This window comes from Martes martes, assembly GCF_963455335.1.
Source record: "Martes martes genome assembly, chromosome: 12".
Lineage (NCBI taxonomy): Eukaryota > Metazoa > Chordata > Mammalia > Carnivora > Mustelidae > Martes > Martes martes.
The window spans coordinates 5875350-5893811 of NC_137900.1; the positions used below are offsets into that span (position 1 = coordinate 5875350).

Below are 18462 nucleotides of genomic sequence, written 5' to 3' on the forward strand. Positions count from 1 at the left end.
AGCACATGCAAGTGAGCAAAAGAGTGTGTGTGTGTGTAAAGAGACAAAGAGGCTGATTCTCTAAGTACCTGCCCTACAATCAGAGAAAGGAAACCAGTTTGTCCTACAAATTCCAACTCACTCCCATCTTCTGCTTCTACCCCAGCTTCTTCAATTGACACTTATGTCCTAGATCATGAGCTTTGGGGATAGTGCCACAAACTGAAAAGCGCATGCTCCCTTCTCCCCACCACCCCTCCTCAGGCAGGGGGACAATGAGAGTGGGTGGCATTAAATAAAAGGTAACCACACTGTCCAGTCACTGCCGCTGGCAGGAGCCAACACCGGCTCCCTCCCAGGCCCTGGACAGCCAGTCCAAGAGGGAAAAGATGCACTCTGGGGGGTAACTCAGTTAAAGCCACAGCCATCCACAAGAACAGGGCCAGTTCTCCCCACCCAAGCCCTCCTCCGGGGGATGCAACCTCCAAGCTCAGACCAACAGTCAACCAGACTTGCAAGTAAAAAAAAACCCCACAAAACCAACAAAAGCTTTTTTTTCCAAAGGCGGCTCTTTTTTTCCCAGGCTCCAAAACTGGCCAAGAAGGTCATCTCAATTCCAACCAGCATTCCACTGAGGTGTTTGTGAAGGGGCAGCGCTGGAGACCAGTGGCTGGAAAATCTGGTTTGCAGACAAGAATCTGAGCATGGCCACTTGCATCTACCTTCCTGGGGAGTTGGGAGGAAGACTCCACAGGTCTGATGTGCCGGGAAGATTCAGGTGTCCGAGCCCCAGCCCCAAGCAAGGGGCTCTCCAGTGTCTTCCTGGCACCCAGTCTCTACAGGGAAGGCTGGAAAACACCAGAGGGAGAAGCCAGGGAGGAAGAAAGTTACACTCCAGGGCTCAGGGCTCTTCCAGTTTTCACGTTCTCCCCCGTATCACCCCCAAGGCTTCCCCATTTCTCGGCGTCCTCATCAAAGGCTGACCCATGAGCCGTTTGCACACCCAGTACTACGAGTACCGTGGGACCCCAGCGGGACAATCTCTGTAGAACCCACGTAGTTACCACAAGACTGTGTCAAAACAAAAGCACACTCTGGAAATCACATTTCCAGACTACAGAGAATGGAATCCAAGCAGAGTTCGCCGTCAAGATAGAGCATTTAAGGAAACAAATCTCAAATGAGTAAAAACAAATTGGAACTGTCCAGAGCGTGCGTAGGATTTCATGTGCAAAGCCGTCGACTACAGCATTCTCAGCAAGAGAGGAAAACGGAAAGCAACTCAACGGCCACCAGCAGGTTTCATTCTGGCCTCTTGATATGATAAAATACAGTGCGCCTGTTAGCCGGAAGGAGGCTGAGTTAGCAAGTGCCGGGGGTCACGCAGAAAAGGCATATTTGGTTAAAAAGAAAAAAAAAAAAAAAAAAAACCTACCTACTTGCATTTCCATTTCTCTATGGAGAACATCACTTTCAAAAGTCAGTTTAACTATATACATCAATCTCGGGGCTCCCAGCCGCCCACTCTCTCATTTTTACTGGGCATGGCCCTGAGATATGCCCCTGGACAACCAGGTCATGGTCCCAGAGTCCTGGGATCAAGTCCCACATCAGGCTCCCAGCTCCATTGGGAAGTCTGCTTCTCCCTCTGACCTCCCCTCTCATGCTCTCTCTCACTCTGTCTCTCTCTCTCTCTCTCAAAAATAAATAAATAGAAGTCTTTAAAAAAGAAAAAGACCTGTAAAATAAAAAAGGGAGAGGATCTTCTCAACTCTCTCCCTGTAGCAAATTCCCACCTCATCCTTCCTCCTGCTTCTCTTTCCTGTCAAGATTCTTGACAGAGCAACCCCCACAGTGCACCATTTCCCCAGAAATGGATGTCAGGGCTGATTCCTCCTCTCTGAAAGGAGCTCCCCACGGCTACGTGCTGTCCAGAGCGTCCTCCGTCCTGACTCCTCGGGGCCCCACCGGCTACTGACTGGGGCTGCCAGGGCTTCTCAGTAGCCAAGTTTTCTTTACTCTCTTCTCAGCGACCTGACTCTCCCTGGTCCCACTTCCTGGGAGCACTTTGCTTTTGCTTTCAAGTCTCAGCGTTGTCTCAGGGATCCACCTGCCTCTCTCCTGTTCGGTCGCCAACTCGAAATCACCCACTTCTGGCTCTCACCTCGCCCCCAAGTTACAGATGTACATTTCTAATTTCCTTTCTAGACCCATTTCCCTACAACCATTGTGAAGGGCCCTCAAACCCAGCAGGAATAAAACAGAACTTATCACCAATGTCCACCCCGCCTTACACTGCCTCAAACATGCAGCTACTATCAGAACCTACATCTCTATCCAGGTGCCAGGGGACACCCTATCCCTCTGTCACAGAGCCAGGTGGGGACGGCTTTCCACGCATGCTGCCCCCAGGACCTCTGTAAACTAGCAGCCCTCACCTATGCTCCAGCCACGACCCTCACCATCCTCTTCAAGGCAAAACAACTCCCTGAGATCTTTGACTCTAAGTGATCACCGTTAGGTGGTAATCTTTTTTTTTTTTTTTAATTTGTACCTTCCCAAATTTCTACAATGACTCAAAAGGAGCCAAAAGTTCTTTCAGCCCCACTGAAGTTATCCTCTTAACATGGAAATTCTCTCTCTAGAAAATTACAGACTTTGGAATGAAAGCCAACTGGTCAGCATGGCCTTCAGTCATCACTGGCCCCAGCCGTATCAGTCACATACCATCTTCCACTGCCGAACACCACTGCCAGACCTGCACTCAGGCCACACCCACGGCCTGCCACTCCCAGCACCAGTGTGCACCCCTGCGTCTGCACAGGCCCACGCTCCTGCCTGAAGCACCCTTCCATGCTCCACTTCACAGGCCTCTACTCCTCTAGGCTCAATCCAAACGCCCTCCCCTCCTCTGAGAAAAAGCAGAGGTTCAAAAACTGGGATCAGAAACTCAAATCCCAGTCCTGCCATTATGAACAGTGTGATGTGGATGCAAATTCCTTCAGCCTGTGAAGCCTCGGTTTTTCCCAACAGCAAAACGGAATGCAGGTAAACTCAGAGTCACTTGGAGGCTTAAAAATAAAGTATATAAAACATAAATGGATTAAACTCCACAATCAAAAGAAACTAAAGTGGCTGAATGGGTAAAACAAGATCCAACTATATGCTGTCTATAAAAGACTCACTTTAGATATAAGGACATATATAAGCTGAAAGTGAGTATGTTCCATGCAAATGGGAACCAAAAGAGAGTAGGACTGCCTATAATTCCATCACACAAAACAGACAAAGTCCAAAAGGTCTTTAGAGTCACAGGAGATAAAGAAGTTAATTACAATGATAAAAGGGTCAATTCAACAGAAAGATATAACAGCTATAAACATATATGCACTCAACATCAGATCACCTCAATATATAAAGCAAACAACAGCAGATCTGAATCGAGAGACAGCAATACAACAGTAATAGGAGACTTCCTGCCCCACTGTTTTGTTTTTTTTTTTTTAATTTGACACAGAGAGAAACATCACAAGTAGGCAGAGAGGCAGGCAGAGGGGGAGGGGGAAGCAGGCTCCCCGCAGAGCCAAGAGCCTGATGCGGGGCTTGATCCCAGGACCCTGAGATCATGACCTGAGCCGAAGGCAGAGGCTTAACCCACTGAGCCATCCAGGCGCCCTTCCTTTTTTTTTTTTTTAAGATATTATTTATTTATTTGAGAGAGAGAGATTGAGAGGGAGAGGGCATGACAAGGGGAGGATCAGAGGGAGAAGCAGACTCCCTGCTGAGCAGAGCCCCTCCCAACCCCCCGAAGTAGAACTCAATCCTGGGACTCCAGGATCATGACCTGAGCCGAAGGCAGTCACTTAACCAACTGAGCCACCCAGGTGCGCCCTTGCCCCACTTCCAGTAATGGATAGAACACCCAGGAAGAAATAGTAAGGCAACAGGTGACTTGAACAACATCATAAACCGGGAGGAACTAACAGACTTCCACAGGACACTCTACCCAACAGCAGCAGGGTACACATTCTTCCCATGTGCACACGAACATTCTTTGGGATCACACAGTAGGTCACAAAACAGGTCGTAACAAGTTTAAGAAGGCTGAAATCACCTCAGGTACCCTTTCCAACCACAATGGAATGAAACTAAGTATCAATAACAGCAAGAAAATGGGAAAATTCACAATCAGATGAAAATGAATGTATTCTTAAAAAAACATGGGGCCAAAGAAGAAATCAAAAGGGAAAAGGAAAATACCTAGAGACACCAAAAATGAAAACACAACACACCAAAACTTACGGGACAAAGAAAACAAGTATTAAGAAGGAATTTTATAGTGATAAGCACCTACATTCTTTCTACGGTAGAAGAAAAGATCTCAAATAAACAGCCTAACTTTACACTTCAAGGAACCAGAAAAAGAATAACCTAAAATTCAAAGTTAGCAGAAGGAAAGAAATAATAGAGAAAACATAAATGAAACAGCAAAGTGAAAACCAACAGGAAAAAAAATCAACAAAACTATGAGTCAGTTTTTTGAAAAGATAAAAAAAATTTACCAACCCTCAGCTAGACAAAGAAAAAAGAGAAAAGACTCAAATAAAATCAGAAATGAAAGAGGAGACATTACAACTAAAGCCACAGAAATTTTTTTTAAAAATTATGAACAATTACATCCCAACAAAGTGGAAAACCTAGAAGAAATGGATGAATTCTACCAAGTCTGCATCAGGACTAGAGCTTGAACAGAACAGTAACAAGTAAGGAAACTGAATCAGTAACCCAAAAACCTCACACACAAAAAAAGCCCAAGACCAGATGACTTCAGCAGATTAATCGATTCACTGGTGGATTCCACCAAACATGTAAAGAATGATTACTACCAATCCTCAAACTTCCAAAAACACTGAAGAGGGAACACTTCCAAATTCATTTTATGAAGCCAACATCACCCTGATAACAAAGCCAGACCTGAAAGACACTACAAGAAAAGAAAACTATAGGCCAATATCCCTGATGAACACGGATGCAAAAATTATCAACAAATTTTGCAAACTAAATTCATTGATACATTAAAAGGATCATATGACATAACCAAGTGGGATTTATCCCTGGGATGCAAGGATGGTTATATGCAAATCAATTAACGTGATATACCATATTAACATATTAATGAAGGCCATAAATCACATGATTGTCTCAAGAGATGCAGAAAGAGCATCTGACAAAATTCAACACTTTCATAATTAAAAATTCTCAACAAATTAATTATAGAAGAAACTTACCTCAACACAATGAGGACCATACATGAAAAGCCCACAACTAACATCTTCAATGGTAGAAAACTCAAAGCTTTTCCTCCACAATTTGGAACAAAGCCCGGATGACCACTCTTGCCACTGCTAGTCATGGTACTGTACATACATGTACAGTACTATTACCTGGTACCGTAAATCCTAGCCAGAGCAATGAACCAAGAAAAAGAAATGAAAGGAATCCAAACTGGAAAGGAAGAAGTAAAATCATCTATCTGCAGATGACATGATCTTATATGTAGAAACAACAAAGATAAACCCACCCAAAAAAAAAAAAAAAAAAAAACTATTGGAATAAATGAATTTTTAAAAATTGCAGACTACAAAATCAACTTGCGCTTCTGTACACTAACAATAAACTATCTGAATAAGAATCAAGAAAATAATCCTATTTACAAGAGCATCCCCCAAAATTTAAATACTTAGGAATAAACTTAACCAAGAAAGTGAAAGACTTATATACTAAAAAGTATAAAACACTTGGGGCGACTGAGTGGCTTAGTGGGTTGGGGCCTCTGCCTTCGGCTTGGGTCATGGTCCCGGGGTCCTGGGATCGAGCCCCGTGTCGGGTTCTCTGCTCGGTGGGGAGCCTGCTTCCCCCTCTCTCTCTGCCTGCTTCTCTGCCTACTTGTGGTCTCTCTCTTGTCAAATGAACGGGTAAGGTCTTTAAAAAAAAAAAGTATAAAACACTTATAAAAGACATTTTAAAAATCACACATAAATGGAAAGCCCATATTCATGAACTGAGAGAATTAATATTCTTGAAATGTCCATACTATCCCAGGTGATGTACAGATTCAATGCAATTCTTATCAAAATTCTAATTTTTAATAGAATAATAGATACAGAAAATAACATACAGAAAAAACAATCCTAAAACTTATATGGAACTACAAAAGACTACAGGTAGCTAAAGCAATTGTGAGCAAAAAGAACAAAGCTGGAAGCATCAGAGTTCCAGATTTCAAAATATATTACTAAGCTACAATAATCAAAAGAACACGGTACCAACATAAAAACATGCAAAGCAACAGAACAGAGAGCCTAGAAATATATTTGCACATATGTGTTCAACAGACAAACAACACACAGAAAAATCAACTCAAAATGGATTAAAGATAAACTTAAGACCTAAACCTGTAAAACTCCAAGAAGAAAACACAGAGGAAGAGCTTTTGAGCACCGGCAACGCTTTCTTGGATGGAATACCAAAACAAGGGCAAAAGAAACAACAAAGTGAAAAGGCAACCCAGAGAATGAGAGAAAATGTCTGAAATTTATACCTCTGATTAATATCAAAAATACATAAGAAAAAAATACGTAAGAAACTCATACAATTCAAAAGCAAAAAGAAAATAAAAACAGAATAACCCAGGGGCGCCTGGCTGGCTCAGCGGGTGGAGTGTGCAACTCTTGATCTCAGGGTTGGAAGTTCAAGCCCCACACTGGGTGTAGTGATTACTTAAAAATTAAATCTTAAAAATAAAATTGGAGGGTGCCTGAGTGGCTCAGTTGGTTGGGCGACTGCCTTCAGCTCAAGTCATGATCCTGGAGTCCCGGGATCGAGTCCCACATCAGGCTCCCTGCTCAGCAGAGAGTCTGCTTCTCCCTCTGACCCTCTCCCCTCTCATGCTCTCTCTCTCTCTCTCTCTCTCTCAAGCAAATAAATAAAATCTTAAAAAAAAAATAAAATAAAATTGGGGCACCTGGGTGGCTCAGTGGGTTAAGCCTTTACTTTCGGCTCAGGTCACGATCTCAGGTTCCTGGGATGGAGCCTCGAGTTGGGCTCTCTGCTCAGCGGGAAGCCTGCTTCTCCCTCTCTCTCTGCCTGCCTCTCTGCCTACTTGTGATCTTTCTCTCTCTGTCAAATGAATAAATAAAATCTTAAAAAAATAATAATAAAATAAAATAAAACCACCCAATTAAAAAATGGCAAAGACCTAGATAGATTATTTCTCCACAGAAGACCCAGAGATGTTCAAACATTCACGTGGAAAAGTACTCAACATCACTCATCATCAGAGAAAAACAAATCAAAACCATAGTGAGCTATCACCTCATGCCTGTTACAGTAGTGGCAATCAAAAAAAAAAAAAAAGATAAGTATTGCTGACACTCTGAAGAAAAGGGAATCCTTATACACTAATGATGGGAACGCAAACAGGAACAGCCACCATAGAAAGCAGCAGGGAGTTTCCTCAAGAAATTAAAAGGAGAGCTACCATGTGATCCCACGGTCCCACTTCTGGGTACACAGTCACAGAAACTGACACACTCCCACATTCATTTCAGCTTTATTCACTAGAGCCAAGACATGACAGCTAGCTAAATGTCCGATGAAAGATGAATAAAGAAAATGTAATATTTACATACAATGGAATATCATTCACCCTTGAGAACAAAGTAAATGCTGTCATCTGTGACATGGGTGAACAAGGAAAACAACGTGCTAAGTGAAATAAGCCAGACACAGAAGAACAAATACGCATAATTCCACTTACATAAGGAATCTAAAACAGTCACACTCACAGAAACAGAGAGTAGAATGGTGGCTGCCAGGGGCTGGAGCGGGGAGCTGGGAATGGGAAGACATCAGTCAAAGGGTACAAAGTTTCACTTATGCAAGATGACTAAGTCCCACAGATCTACTCTGTACCACAATGCCTGTATTATATACTTAAAAATTCACTAAGATAATTATACTGGGGTTTAAAGATCTTTTTTAAGATTTTATTTATTTATTTATTTATTTGACAGACAGAGATCACAAGTAGGCAGAGAAGCAGGAGGGGGATGGGGCGGGGGGGAAACAGGCTCCTTGCTGAGCAGAGAGATGCGGGGCTTGATCCCAGGACCCTGAGATCATGAACTGAGCCGAAGGCAGAGGCTTTACCCACAGAGCCACTCCGGTCCCCCATGATCATATTTATTTATTGAGAGAGAGAGAGAGAGCGAGCATGTGAGCGAGCAGGGAGAGGGTCCGGAGAGAGAATATCCCAGGCCGACTCCGCGCCAAGCATGAAGTACTGAGCCCCATGCAGGGCTCAAACGCACGACCCTGAGATCAGGACCTGAGCCAAAATCAAGAGTCAGATGCTTGGGGATCCTGGGTGATTCAGATGGCTAAGTGCCTGCCTTCAGCTCGGGGCATGATCTCCGGGTCCTGAGGTGGAACCCCGCATCGGGCTCCCGCATCAGTAGGCAGTCTGCTTCTCCCTCTGCCTCTCCGCTTGTGTGCTCTCTCTCTCTTTCAAATCAGTAAAATTAAAAAAAAAAAAAAAATCTTAAAAAAAAAAGCCAGATGCTCAACTGACCGAGCCACCGAGGCATCTCAAGAAATTCTTTTGAAATTTGCTAAGAGAGTAGATCTAGGTCAAGTATTATCACAAAAAATTAAAAGTGTAAAGATAAAACAGAGGGCAGAAAGAAACTTTTGTGTGTAAGAGGTATGTTTATGGTACTACTACGCTGCTGGTTTCACAGGTAGGCACTCATCTGCAAACTCATCAAGCTGTATACACTAAATATGTACAGCTTTCTGCACGTAAATCGTTTATCAGTAAAGCAGTTTTTTGGAAAGGAAATAAGTATATAGTTTTGCTATCACAGTGCATGCAGAGTAACCACGTAATGAGTAGATACCATTTCTGCTCTCCTACATCTTCCAGACAAAATGTGCCAGCCCCATCTCAGTTCCCCCAACCCCCTATGCATCCATCTACACCATCTTACACGTTTGCACACGCTTCCCTCATCAGACAACGAGCTCTTCTCAGGGAGGAACTGCGGTGCACTGGTGGTCCCTAAACCAAAGCCCTCAGGAGAGCAGCCCACACCCGGGAGCTGCCTGCTTCAGCATTCACCAAAAAAACAAAACAAAAACAAGGAATGGGTTAGTCTAGTCATGGTGAGACAAAAAATAAAACAACGTATCTCAGCCAACAATTACAATTTCACCGTTAAGACTTCTCCAAGACTTGTCTACAAAGTAAATGACTGGAAAGAGGTAAACCGTTATGAGTCATTCTTGTCTTCACGAGGCACGTAAAAGATAAGAAATCTAAATCAAATGCAAAGGATACGCAATCCCTCTGATCCGCTTGATCTTCCCCGGGTCTGTGAGCTGGACTGGCTTCAGGACCTTCCTGACAGGACACGAGAAGAGCACTTCCCCTCCTCCTCCAGGAGGCATTCCCCGTCGCACCACCTGCACAGGCGGCGAGAAAGCGGAGGTGAGGGTGCGGCAGAGTGGGGGACACTGACACCCAGCGTGGCTAGTTCAGGCCAAGGAGCTCCTCCTTAGAACAGTGAGCTCTTTACAGCCAACACGTCAATTCCTTCGAGATCATCAGCACCAGCACCGAGAGGGTGCGTGAGGAGCAGGGACCCAAACGGCGTGGCAGGAAGAGCAGCAGACACAGGGCCAGCCCAGCCCAGGCCCAGGCCAGCGTGTCGCTTCACCACCAGCGCCTGCACCCTTGCGCTCACAGTGAGCGGCTCAGCCCCTTTCTTACCCATCAGGAACCATTTCTCCTCCCTATGCAATTAACTAATCTACCAAAACTCATTTTATTAAATAAAAATGCAGTCATTTCCCTTGTTTATTAGCTTAAGAAGTAGAGATGTGGGGCGCCTGGGTGGCTCAGTGGGTTAAGCCGCTGCCTTCGGCTCAGGTCATGATCTCAGGGTCCTGGGATCAAGTCCCGCATCGGGCTCTTCTGCTCAGCGGGGAGCCTGCTTCTCTCTCTCTCTCTCTCTCTCTCTCTCTCGGTCTGCCTCTCTGCCTACTTGTGATCTCTGTCAAATAAATAAATAAAATCTTTTTTAAAAAAAAGTAGAGATGCTAAACAGCTTAAGATAGCCAGTTAACTTACTGATGTAATAATTCCTTTCGACAGCAAACAAACAGATGCTTAAATTACTTCTAGGTTTTGAAAACACTGAAAATTCTCCGGGGCATCCAGGTTGGGAGGCCCGAGACCCGAATGACATCTGGATGATCTCGCTCAGAAAGGGTGTGTGGCCAGAAGCCCAGCTCGGCTGCTTCCCTGCAGAGCTGCTGTGAGGAATAAAGAAGCCCGGTGGGGGGGTGGAGGGGGCAGCGAGCACAACTTCGCCCACCACAAAGTACGCGCAAGGGAACTGGTGCGACCGTGGTCACAGCTCGAGTCCCCTCTCAGAACAGTCTGCAATGTCTGTTCGTGGCTCCTGGGGATCTCCTCAGGGATGACTTCAATGTGACACACACAGACACACTGCGTCTTCCGATTAGCTCGTCGGAGAATAGTTTACACACGTGCACAGCCAACCGCATGCACATTCTTACCTTTAACTCAAACAATTCACCGTCAATTCCAAACTGCTTCAACAGAGGAAGGGCTGTTGCCTTAAGAACATCAACCTGTAGAATTATTTTAGGAAAAAAAAAAGTTTAATCAAACTTTCAGGGGTGCCTGGGTGGCTCAGTTGTTAAGCGTCTGCCTTCGGCTCAGTTCATGATCCCAGGGTCCTGGGATCGCCCCACATCAGGCTCCCTGCTCAGCAAGAAATCTGCTTCTTTCACTCCCTCTGTTGCTCCCCCTGCTTGTGCTCTCCCTCTCTCTCAAATAAATAAATAAAATCTTTAAAAAAAATAAAAAATAGACCTTAAGAGGTGGAAAGAATAAAGGGCCCATGAAGCAGGATGAGGTTTAGCAACCGGGGAGATGATGCGGTCCTGCCGCTCTGCTCCCAAGTTAAGACTGCAATCCTACAAACCTTGGGCTTCCCTGAGCCCCTCTTCCCTCACTTTATACATTATACACCTATCCTATGTGTCATCACGAGGCTCATATGCATCATGCAAAAAGCATCAAGAAACTGCTGAGTTCATCTAGAAAACAAACTGGGAATTCTGCTCATTCTGTTCCTTTTTTTTTTTTTTTTTAATTTATTTATTCGTTGTGGGTGGCTGCAAGGCAGGACGGGGAATCCTCAAACAAGACTCCCTGCTGAGCTCAGAGCCCAACGTGTAGCTCGATCCCAGGACCCTGAGATCGTGACCCAAGCCAAAAGCAAGAGTCAGACACTTAATCGACTAAACCATCCAGGGGCCCCAACTTCTGCCCATCCTTGTAGGTATAAATGCTATAGAAAAAATATCAGCCTTTTCTTTTTCAGACATGGTTGTTTAACATTTAAAGCTGTTGGCAAGCCAAGCCAAAGCAAACCAAATGAACCTGAGCTGGGGCTACCTGGGATCCCGCTGACGCCCACCACGCAGGCAGGTAAAGGGGAGGTGGTGAGCCCACGAGGGGGTGGGGGCAGACAGGGACGGGCTGCCACAAACTCCAGGAGCAGCACAGACCCGGACTCTGAAGACAATACCCACAGTTAATGGCAAGGCTATGCCAAATGTTGCTGTTATGCCTCCTCCTTTGGGGCTACTGGGAGGCCTCAGGTCCTCTGCTAACTTATCTGCAGAGGGAGTAGGATGACATTCAAATCAGGTCAGCTAACCAATCGGTGAACGTTGTCTCAACAGCAACTTGGGAAGGAAAGTCACTCCCTGATTTGCTCCCAACGCAACAGAGCTGCTCCTCGGTTTGCAGGGGCTGACCCTATCCGCCGGCGGCGAGGACAGGCAGCGTGAGCACGGCACAGAGGGAACGGTCCAGTCGTGGTCCAGGCTCTGCCTCCAGTTAGCTGTGTGGCCTCAGCCTGTCTGCAAGCTGCTACCGACTCTAACAAGGTAAGATTCAGCAGAATGATATTCCCGGAAGGCTCCATAGCACAGAATAGGTCCCAACTACGTATTCTGATACCACAAAACTAACCAGAGGCAGAAATGACTATGAAGCCTAGGAACATGTTCACAATGGCTCAGGTGGGGCAGAAGCAGCTACGAGGAAAACTCACTAAAGATTAGCTAATTTCATTAAATATTGCAGCTAAACACACATTAAAAACTTAAAATATGCATTTGGGGTTCCCAGAACAGAGAAGTCGGTGTAGACTAGAATGAAGGGGACCTGGGGAGAAGGCCAAACCAGACTCTGGGAAAGTGGGGGATGCACAGATCCAGGCTGCTCTGATGGCACGACTCCCAGGACCCAGGCGCCCACCAGCCCTCCTCGGGGAAAGACAGGCGAGAAAAATGGTGCATCACTGCCAGGCTCAGCCTACTTGTGCTTGGAGTCAAAAGGACGAGGTCAAATGGACTCTGAAGTTCAGCCAGAAGCAGACCCGAGGTGTAGTCTGGTCTCCTGACTCACTCTCTGTTTGACACGCAGGACTGGCATCGTGGTGCCTGGGACTAGGAAAAGCAGACGTGGGCTTGAGTCCCTCTCTGCCTCTTAAACCCGCTGTGACACCTGGACACTCCCCCATATCCCCAGGGCCTTGGGTGCCTCCTGCATAGTGAAGGGCTAGACGGGACATGCTCCCCTGGTTCCACACTAACTTTAGCAGACAGAGGACAGTCTGCAAGTTCTGCTTAAGGAAAACGGAGCTGTAACTCTGTGATTACAGGCAAAAGTCCAACCCAGGTGGCTCCTGAGAGCAAAGGCCTTAATTATCCTTCAGCCCAGTCAATCAGTCAACAGACAGAAACGTGACCAGATCCAAGCCAAAAAGAAAAAGGGCAGAAACTCGCTCCCAGCTACCTTGTCTGAAGTGGTGGTAAGAACATTCACCTCACAGGGCTGGTGTAAGAATTAAATAAATAGGGATGTACACACACGAACACAGGTTCACCCATAAGAGTGCCCAGCACACAGCACGCGGACCTGTACTTCGTTTCCCCTCCCAGGAGGGAACAACAAAGACTGGAATCTTCACTTGCCTATTGACCCTCGGCCTGATGCAGAATTACTGAGAATCAGAGGAGACCTCCTGAACTTTGGTTCTCCTCAGAATTTGTCCCCACTTCCCTTCCTTTTGTCCCCAGGGGAAAATGTCCCTCTTCTCGCACAAGGCTCACCCCATCACTTCCACTGTTGACCCTCACCCCTCCAGCTGCTGGAGTCAGCCTTACAAACACCCCCACTCCTTTTATTTTAATTGTTCCTTTCTCCACTATAGCATCACCTCTGTCCACAAACACAATCAAGCTTCCCTTCGTTCAGAAAACAAAACCACACCAAACCAAAACAAAAACTCAGTTCTTAAAGAATCATCCTATCTAACCTTCTAGAAGAATCTCCCAGGTTTCCACAGTTCTATTTGCTACTCATTCCTCAACCCATGCCTGTCCTTATAGTCCAATGACAGCGCTCTCTCAAAGGTCAACACAACTTCTCGCTGCCCAATGAATCTCCTCGCCCAGCTCGAAGGGAGCTCCAGCCAAGACTGGGCCTGAGAGTCATCCCCCACTTCTTAGAACTCAACCCCAATCTCCACGGTCAGTCTCCGGCCTTCTTCTCCCACTCACACCTTAAACATTCATTTCCTCTTCTTCCTCTGTTCTCAGTCTCAGGAACCATGTGGCCCACAGAGGCCAAAAAGGGAATTGTAATGAATCATGAGGTTCACTAAGATCTGTATCCAACCAGAGAGCTCACGATTTATCCAAAGAGGGCAGCACCACACAGGGCCTGCTGATGGCCACTCAGCGCTGCCACATCAACTTACTATAACATAAAATCTGGGGTCTCAAACATAAACCACTGATTCGGATACACACACCACTACCACACTGTCCAAGTCGGAGGAAGAACACCTGTAGGATTAATTCAAACAGCCACCACTGTTCAACCTTAGCACCGGTCAATGTCATTCTCCAGGGGACTTAACTATCAATAGGTAAGATCCTATGACCTACCTCTGAGGCTTCAGACAGTAATTTCTAACTGCCAGCTGAACATGTCCATGTCAATTTCCTGCCAATATCCCAGGAAGAGGATCAAAATTAAACACATCATCCATCATCCTACCACAATTTTCCTCTTCCCTGTGTCAAAAGCTATCTGATCTCTATCCTTCCACACTATCCTTTCAGTGAAGAATAGAAATCCTGGTGTAATTTATAACTACTTCCTCCTATCCCACCTCCAATCAGCTGTCAATCAAGAAGTGTCTCACTCCACAATGTCCATCAGATCTGTCCCCTCCTTTTCACATCCATGCCCATAATGCTCAATCTAGTTGAAACCTCTCAATTCATCCTTATCTTCCTAAAATCTGAGACTGACCCTGGCTTCCTTTCCCTAGAAAACCCTCCCCGGCCCTCAGCACTTCGCTTGTACCTCTGACAGAAGTGACCCTGTAGTCTCCCTAACTGTCCACCTCACGAGATTGAGTTCCAGAAGGGAACTCTTCGAATTTGTCCTTGCATGTGCAGAGTGGACATGAATCAGGGGAGCCATACATTCAAGAGAAAGCTTGAAATGACGAAGCCACGGGCTTTAGAAGTTACTCTCATCCAGGATTAGGTGTACTTATTTTTTCCTGGTCTGGAGCCAGGAACTAACCAAGGTCATTTCAGCAATGCAGCTAGGAAAAGCAGAGAGCTCTGCAACATACAAAAATAGATTTTCTTTTAAATACTCTGCATGCAAGGGGTGCCTGGGGGCTCATTCGGTTAGGTGTCTACCTTTGTCTCAGGTCATGATCCCAGGATCCTGAGATCGAGCCTTGTGTTGGGCTCATGCTCAGCGGGGAATCTGCTTCTTCCTCCCCCTCTGCCCCTTCCCCTGCTTGCGCGTGTGCTCTCTGTGTCAAATAAATAAAATCTTAAAAAAAAATACTGGGGGCGCTTGGGTGGCTCAGTGGGTTAAGCCTCTGCCTTCGGCTTAGGTCATGATCTCAGGATCCTGGGATTGAGCCCCGCATCGGGCTCTCTGCTCAGCAGGGAGCCTGCTTCCCTCCTCTCTCTCTGCCTGTCTCTCTGCCTACCTGCGATCTCTCTCTCTCTGTGTCAAATAAATAAATAAAAAATCTTTTTAAAAAAATAGTGCATGCAAGAATTAAGTATTATTGGGGCGCCTGGGTGGCTCAGTTGGTTAAACATCAGCCTTCAGCCCAGGTCATGATCCCAGGTTCCTGGGATCAAGCCCTGTACTGGGCTCCCTGCCACGTGGGGGGCCTGCTTCTCCCTTTTCTCTGCCTGCCTCTTCCCCTTCTTGTGCTCACTCTGTCTCTGTCAAATAAATAAAATCTTTAAAAAAAAAGAATTAAGTATTATTTCTGGGGAATCTGTCATTTAAGCTTTGTCATTGTTAATGCATAAAACTTCTTTGGGGGTGCGTGGGTGGCTCAGTGGGTTAAGCCTCTGGCTTCGGCTCAGGTCATGGTCTCAGGGTCCTGGGATCGAGACCCACATCGGGCTCTCTGCTCAGCAGGGAGCCTGCTTCCCCTCTCTCTCTGCCTGCCTCTCTGCCTACTTGTGATCTTTCTCTCTGTGTCAAATAAATAAATAAAATCTTTTTTTAAAAAACCCAAAAACTTTTTTAATGCCAATAGAAACAGCTTTTAAGATTATTAGCAATTATAGGAAAAAGAAAAAAAAAAGTAGAAAACTAAGACATATAGTGTCCAAGTTTACTGCATGCTTCAGAGCTTTTCCCAACATGCAAGGCTCCTCCTCCTCCCCTACTCCATTCTGTAAGTACAGAGGCCTCCTCTCACACTTTTAACTGAAAGGTGGTTTCCTAGAATCTTCAGAAAATGGAGGGAAAAAAGCAATCATCTGAAATTAGTTTAAAATTCTAACCAGTTTAAATAAATAAATCTTTTTTAAAAAGTGGGGAGAAGCACCTGGGTGGCACAGTCAGTTGAGCATCCCAACTCTTGGTTTCAGCTTAGGTCATGATTGCAGGGGGGTGAGATGGGGCCCCCATGTCAGGCTCTGCACTGAGCAAGGAGTCTGCTTGGGATTCTATCTCTTCCTCTCCCTCTGCTCCCACCCATTTCTTTTCTAAAGTAAATAAACCAATCTTTAAACTCTAAACAGTTTATGCAACATTCCTTTACAACTGAGAATTTCAGATCTTCAGGATCCTAAGAAAAGGGTTTATGTGTCTGAATTCCCAAGAACTGAGAATTGAGTCTTTTAGTGCCTAGCAACACATTAACCAGGTCTGTACCTTAGCAGATGTCTTAGTGAATACCAGTGGCCCCACTGCACCATCTAACTGGTCTTTTCTGGTTAGGAAAGCTGCACACTTCACACTCTGCCTCAGGGCCACGCCCTCAGTGGTCCCAGTCCAGTATCAGTAGAGATGAAGGCAAGTGTCCTTGGTCAGGATTTCACCTCATGTCCCTCAGCTTTACGATATCTTCTGTGGCCAGCAAAGAATTGAAACGTGGGGATCCTTCCTTCCACACAAGAGAAGTACGAGGCAGGCCTGGACAAAACTGCTCTCATCTCTGTTTCTGTCTCTGTCTCTCTCTCTCTCACACACACAGACACACACACACACGCACACATGACAAAACCCACCCTAGAAGGGCACTAAGACAGCTATGGATCCCATGTGAATAACAAACTATCCTCCCCACACACGCAGGAAAGTTAGGATGCTGAATAAGAAGCTTGCTGGGGCGCCTGGGTGGCTCAGTCAGTTAAGCATCTGCCTTCAGCTCAGGTTGTGATCCCAAGGTCCTGGGATGGAGCCCCGCTTCGGTCTCCTTGCTCAGCTGGGAGTTGGCTTCTCCCTCGTCATCTGTTTCTCCCCACTGCTTATGCTCTCTCACTCTCTCTCTCTCAGATAAGTAAATAAAATCTTTAAAAAAAGCAGCAGCAGCAGCTTGCCCACAAACTATCCAAGTTCACATATACCTTCCCTGCCCTTGCCCATTTTCTAAATCTGCAAACTCTTCTTGGAAGAAGTCCGAAAATTTATGATTAAAACCCGAGTAAGTCAAGATTATGCTACAGAAATGCCAAGGAGATATTATTATTTTCTGTCTAAAATTCTGGTCTGCTGCCTTCCAGCCACAGCCAACACATGACCTTAAGAAGATTCCACTCTCGAGCACCTGTGCCAACAGAGCCTATTTCATGTCAACTGTGATGAGACTGCACGCTTCTGCTCTAACGGCTCTTAGATGTGACAACGAAAGGCACCTTAATGAATGCAAGCAGTCGTCACTGAATCTGATGATTTCAAGTCTTGGCTCATCTGCTTCCTAGAGTGATTAGTGTTTAAATCTCCAGGTAAAGAACAAAACAAAGACACTCAGCAATAAACCTGTGCTTTATTGGGAACTTGTTTCTCTAACGCTGGGTTGCTGCGAGAGACAAGACTACTCACTACTCACCGAAGGGTCAACCTGGTCATTGGTTACTCCTCGCAGAACAATTCTTAACGGGTGCTTCATAAACGGAGCCAGGCAAAGAAGACTCTCCAGGTAGTAGCCGATGCTGCGAAGGACATTACAGTCATGTTCCACAGACCCACCATACAGGAGGCCAGGCTGGTAATACAAGGTCGTTCCTTGCACCGGAAGAAGAGCCACATTCAACAGAAAAAAAAAACAAAAAAACAGAAAAACAAAAAAACACTTAGGCGTCACAAAGGCAACGAAGGCAGTAAATCCCAAGGGGAAAGTCTGACAAGGGCATCCAGGAAGTTCAAAATGCCATTCCTAAGAGCCCATACCTCACTCCAAAAGCTGACTCATTACTGTCAAGCCCCTGTAACAATAATAAACTGTGAGTGTAATTTAATAAACGGTGATAAATTAAACCCCTCCCTAAGCATCCGGGTTGCCAAAGTCATAGCAGGGTGCAGAGGACAGATCCTAACAGGCGCCCTGGTCTTCCAACAGCACACCCTGCCTGCAGGAGGGGGCTTTACAAATGACACGCTGAAACCATCACACCAGCAACCGGCTTCTTCCAGGCCCTTGAAATGAGATTTCCCATAAAGCGTACTCCACCAGCAGGATTCCTAGAGAAGGCAAGTACTTGATGGCACTTAAATTCTGTTAATAGGAGCTATTTTTAAAAAAAAGAAAAGAAAAAAGTAGCTATTTTAAGTTAATAGCAACAAATGGAAAGATCTTAAAATTACTGAATAGCTTTAGTGGAAATTCTGTTATTCTTATTCACTCTTTCTCATACTTGTAACATCCAAAAATTTTCTTACTGGGTGTACGTATTAGGGGGAAAAGCAAAGTAAAATATTCTCGATTATTGGGGGGTTCATAAACGGGTGGACAAGGGATTGTTGCTGCTCAAAAT

General features: G+C 45.5%; 1 protein-coding gene across 9 annotated transcripts in view; it reads right to left on the reverse strand.

The window, feature by feature from the left end:
- The window catches only part of RCL1 (RNA terminal phosphate cyclase like 1), a 96170-nt gene that overhangs the window by 21581 nt on the left and 56127 nt on the right, over positions 1 to 18462 (reverse strand). For 4 of the 9 annotated variants that reach the window (XR_013967726.1, XM_080819575.1, XM_080819573.1 and 1 more), the window contains exons 3-5: positions 17538 to 17713; positions 10624 to 10698; positions 9380 to 9504 (exon numbers count right to left, since the gene is read on the reverse strand). Coding sequence is in view for 8 of the 9 variants with exons in the window: in XM_080819573.1 (XP_080675699.1) it covers positions 9380 to 9504; positions 10624 to 10698; positions 17538 to 17713 (376 nt within the window). In the remaining variant the exon portion in view is untranslated. Of the gene's footprint in view, positions 1 to 701; positions 828 to 9029; positions 9505 to 10623; positions 10699 to 12461; positions 12592 to 17537; positions 17714 to 17878; positions 18036 to 18462 lie in introns of those variants that run through there. The other 5 variants (XM_080819578.1, XM_080819580.1, XM_080819576.1 and 2 more) reach the window with 5 other exon arrangements.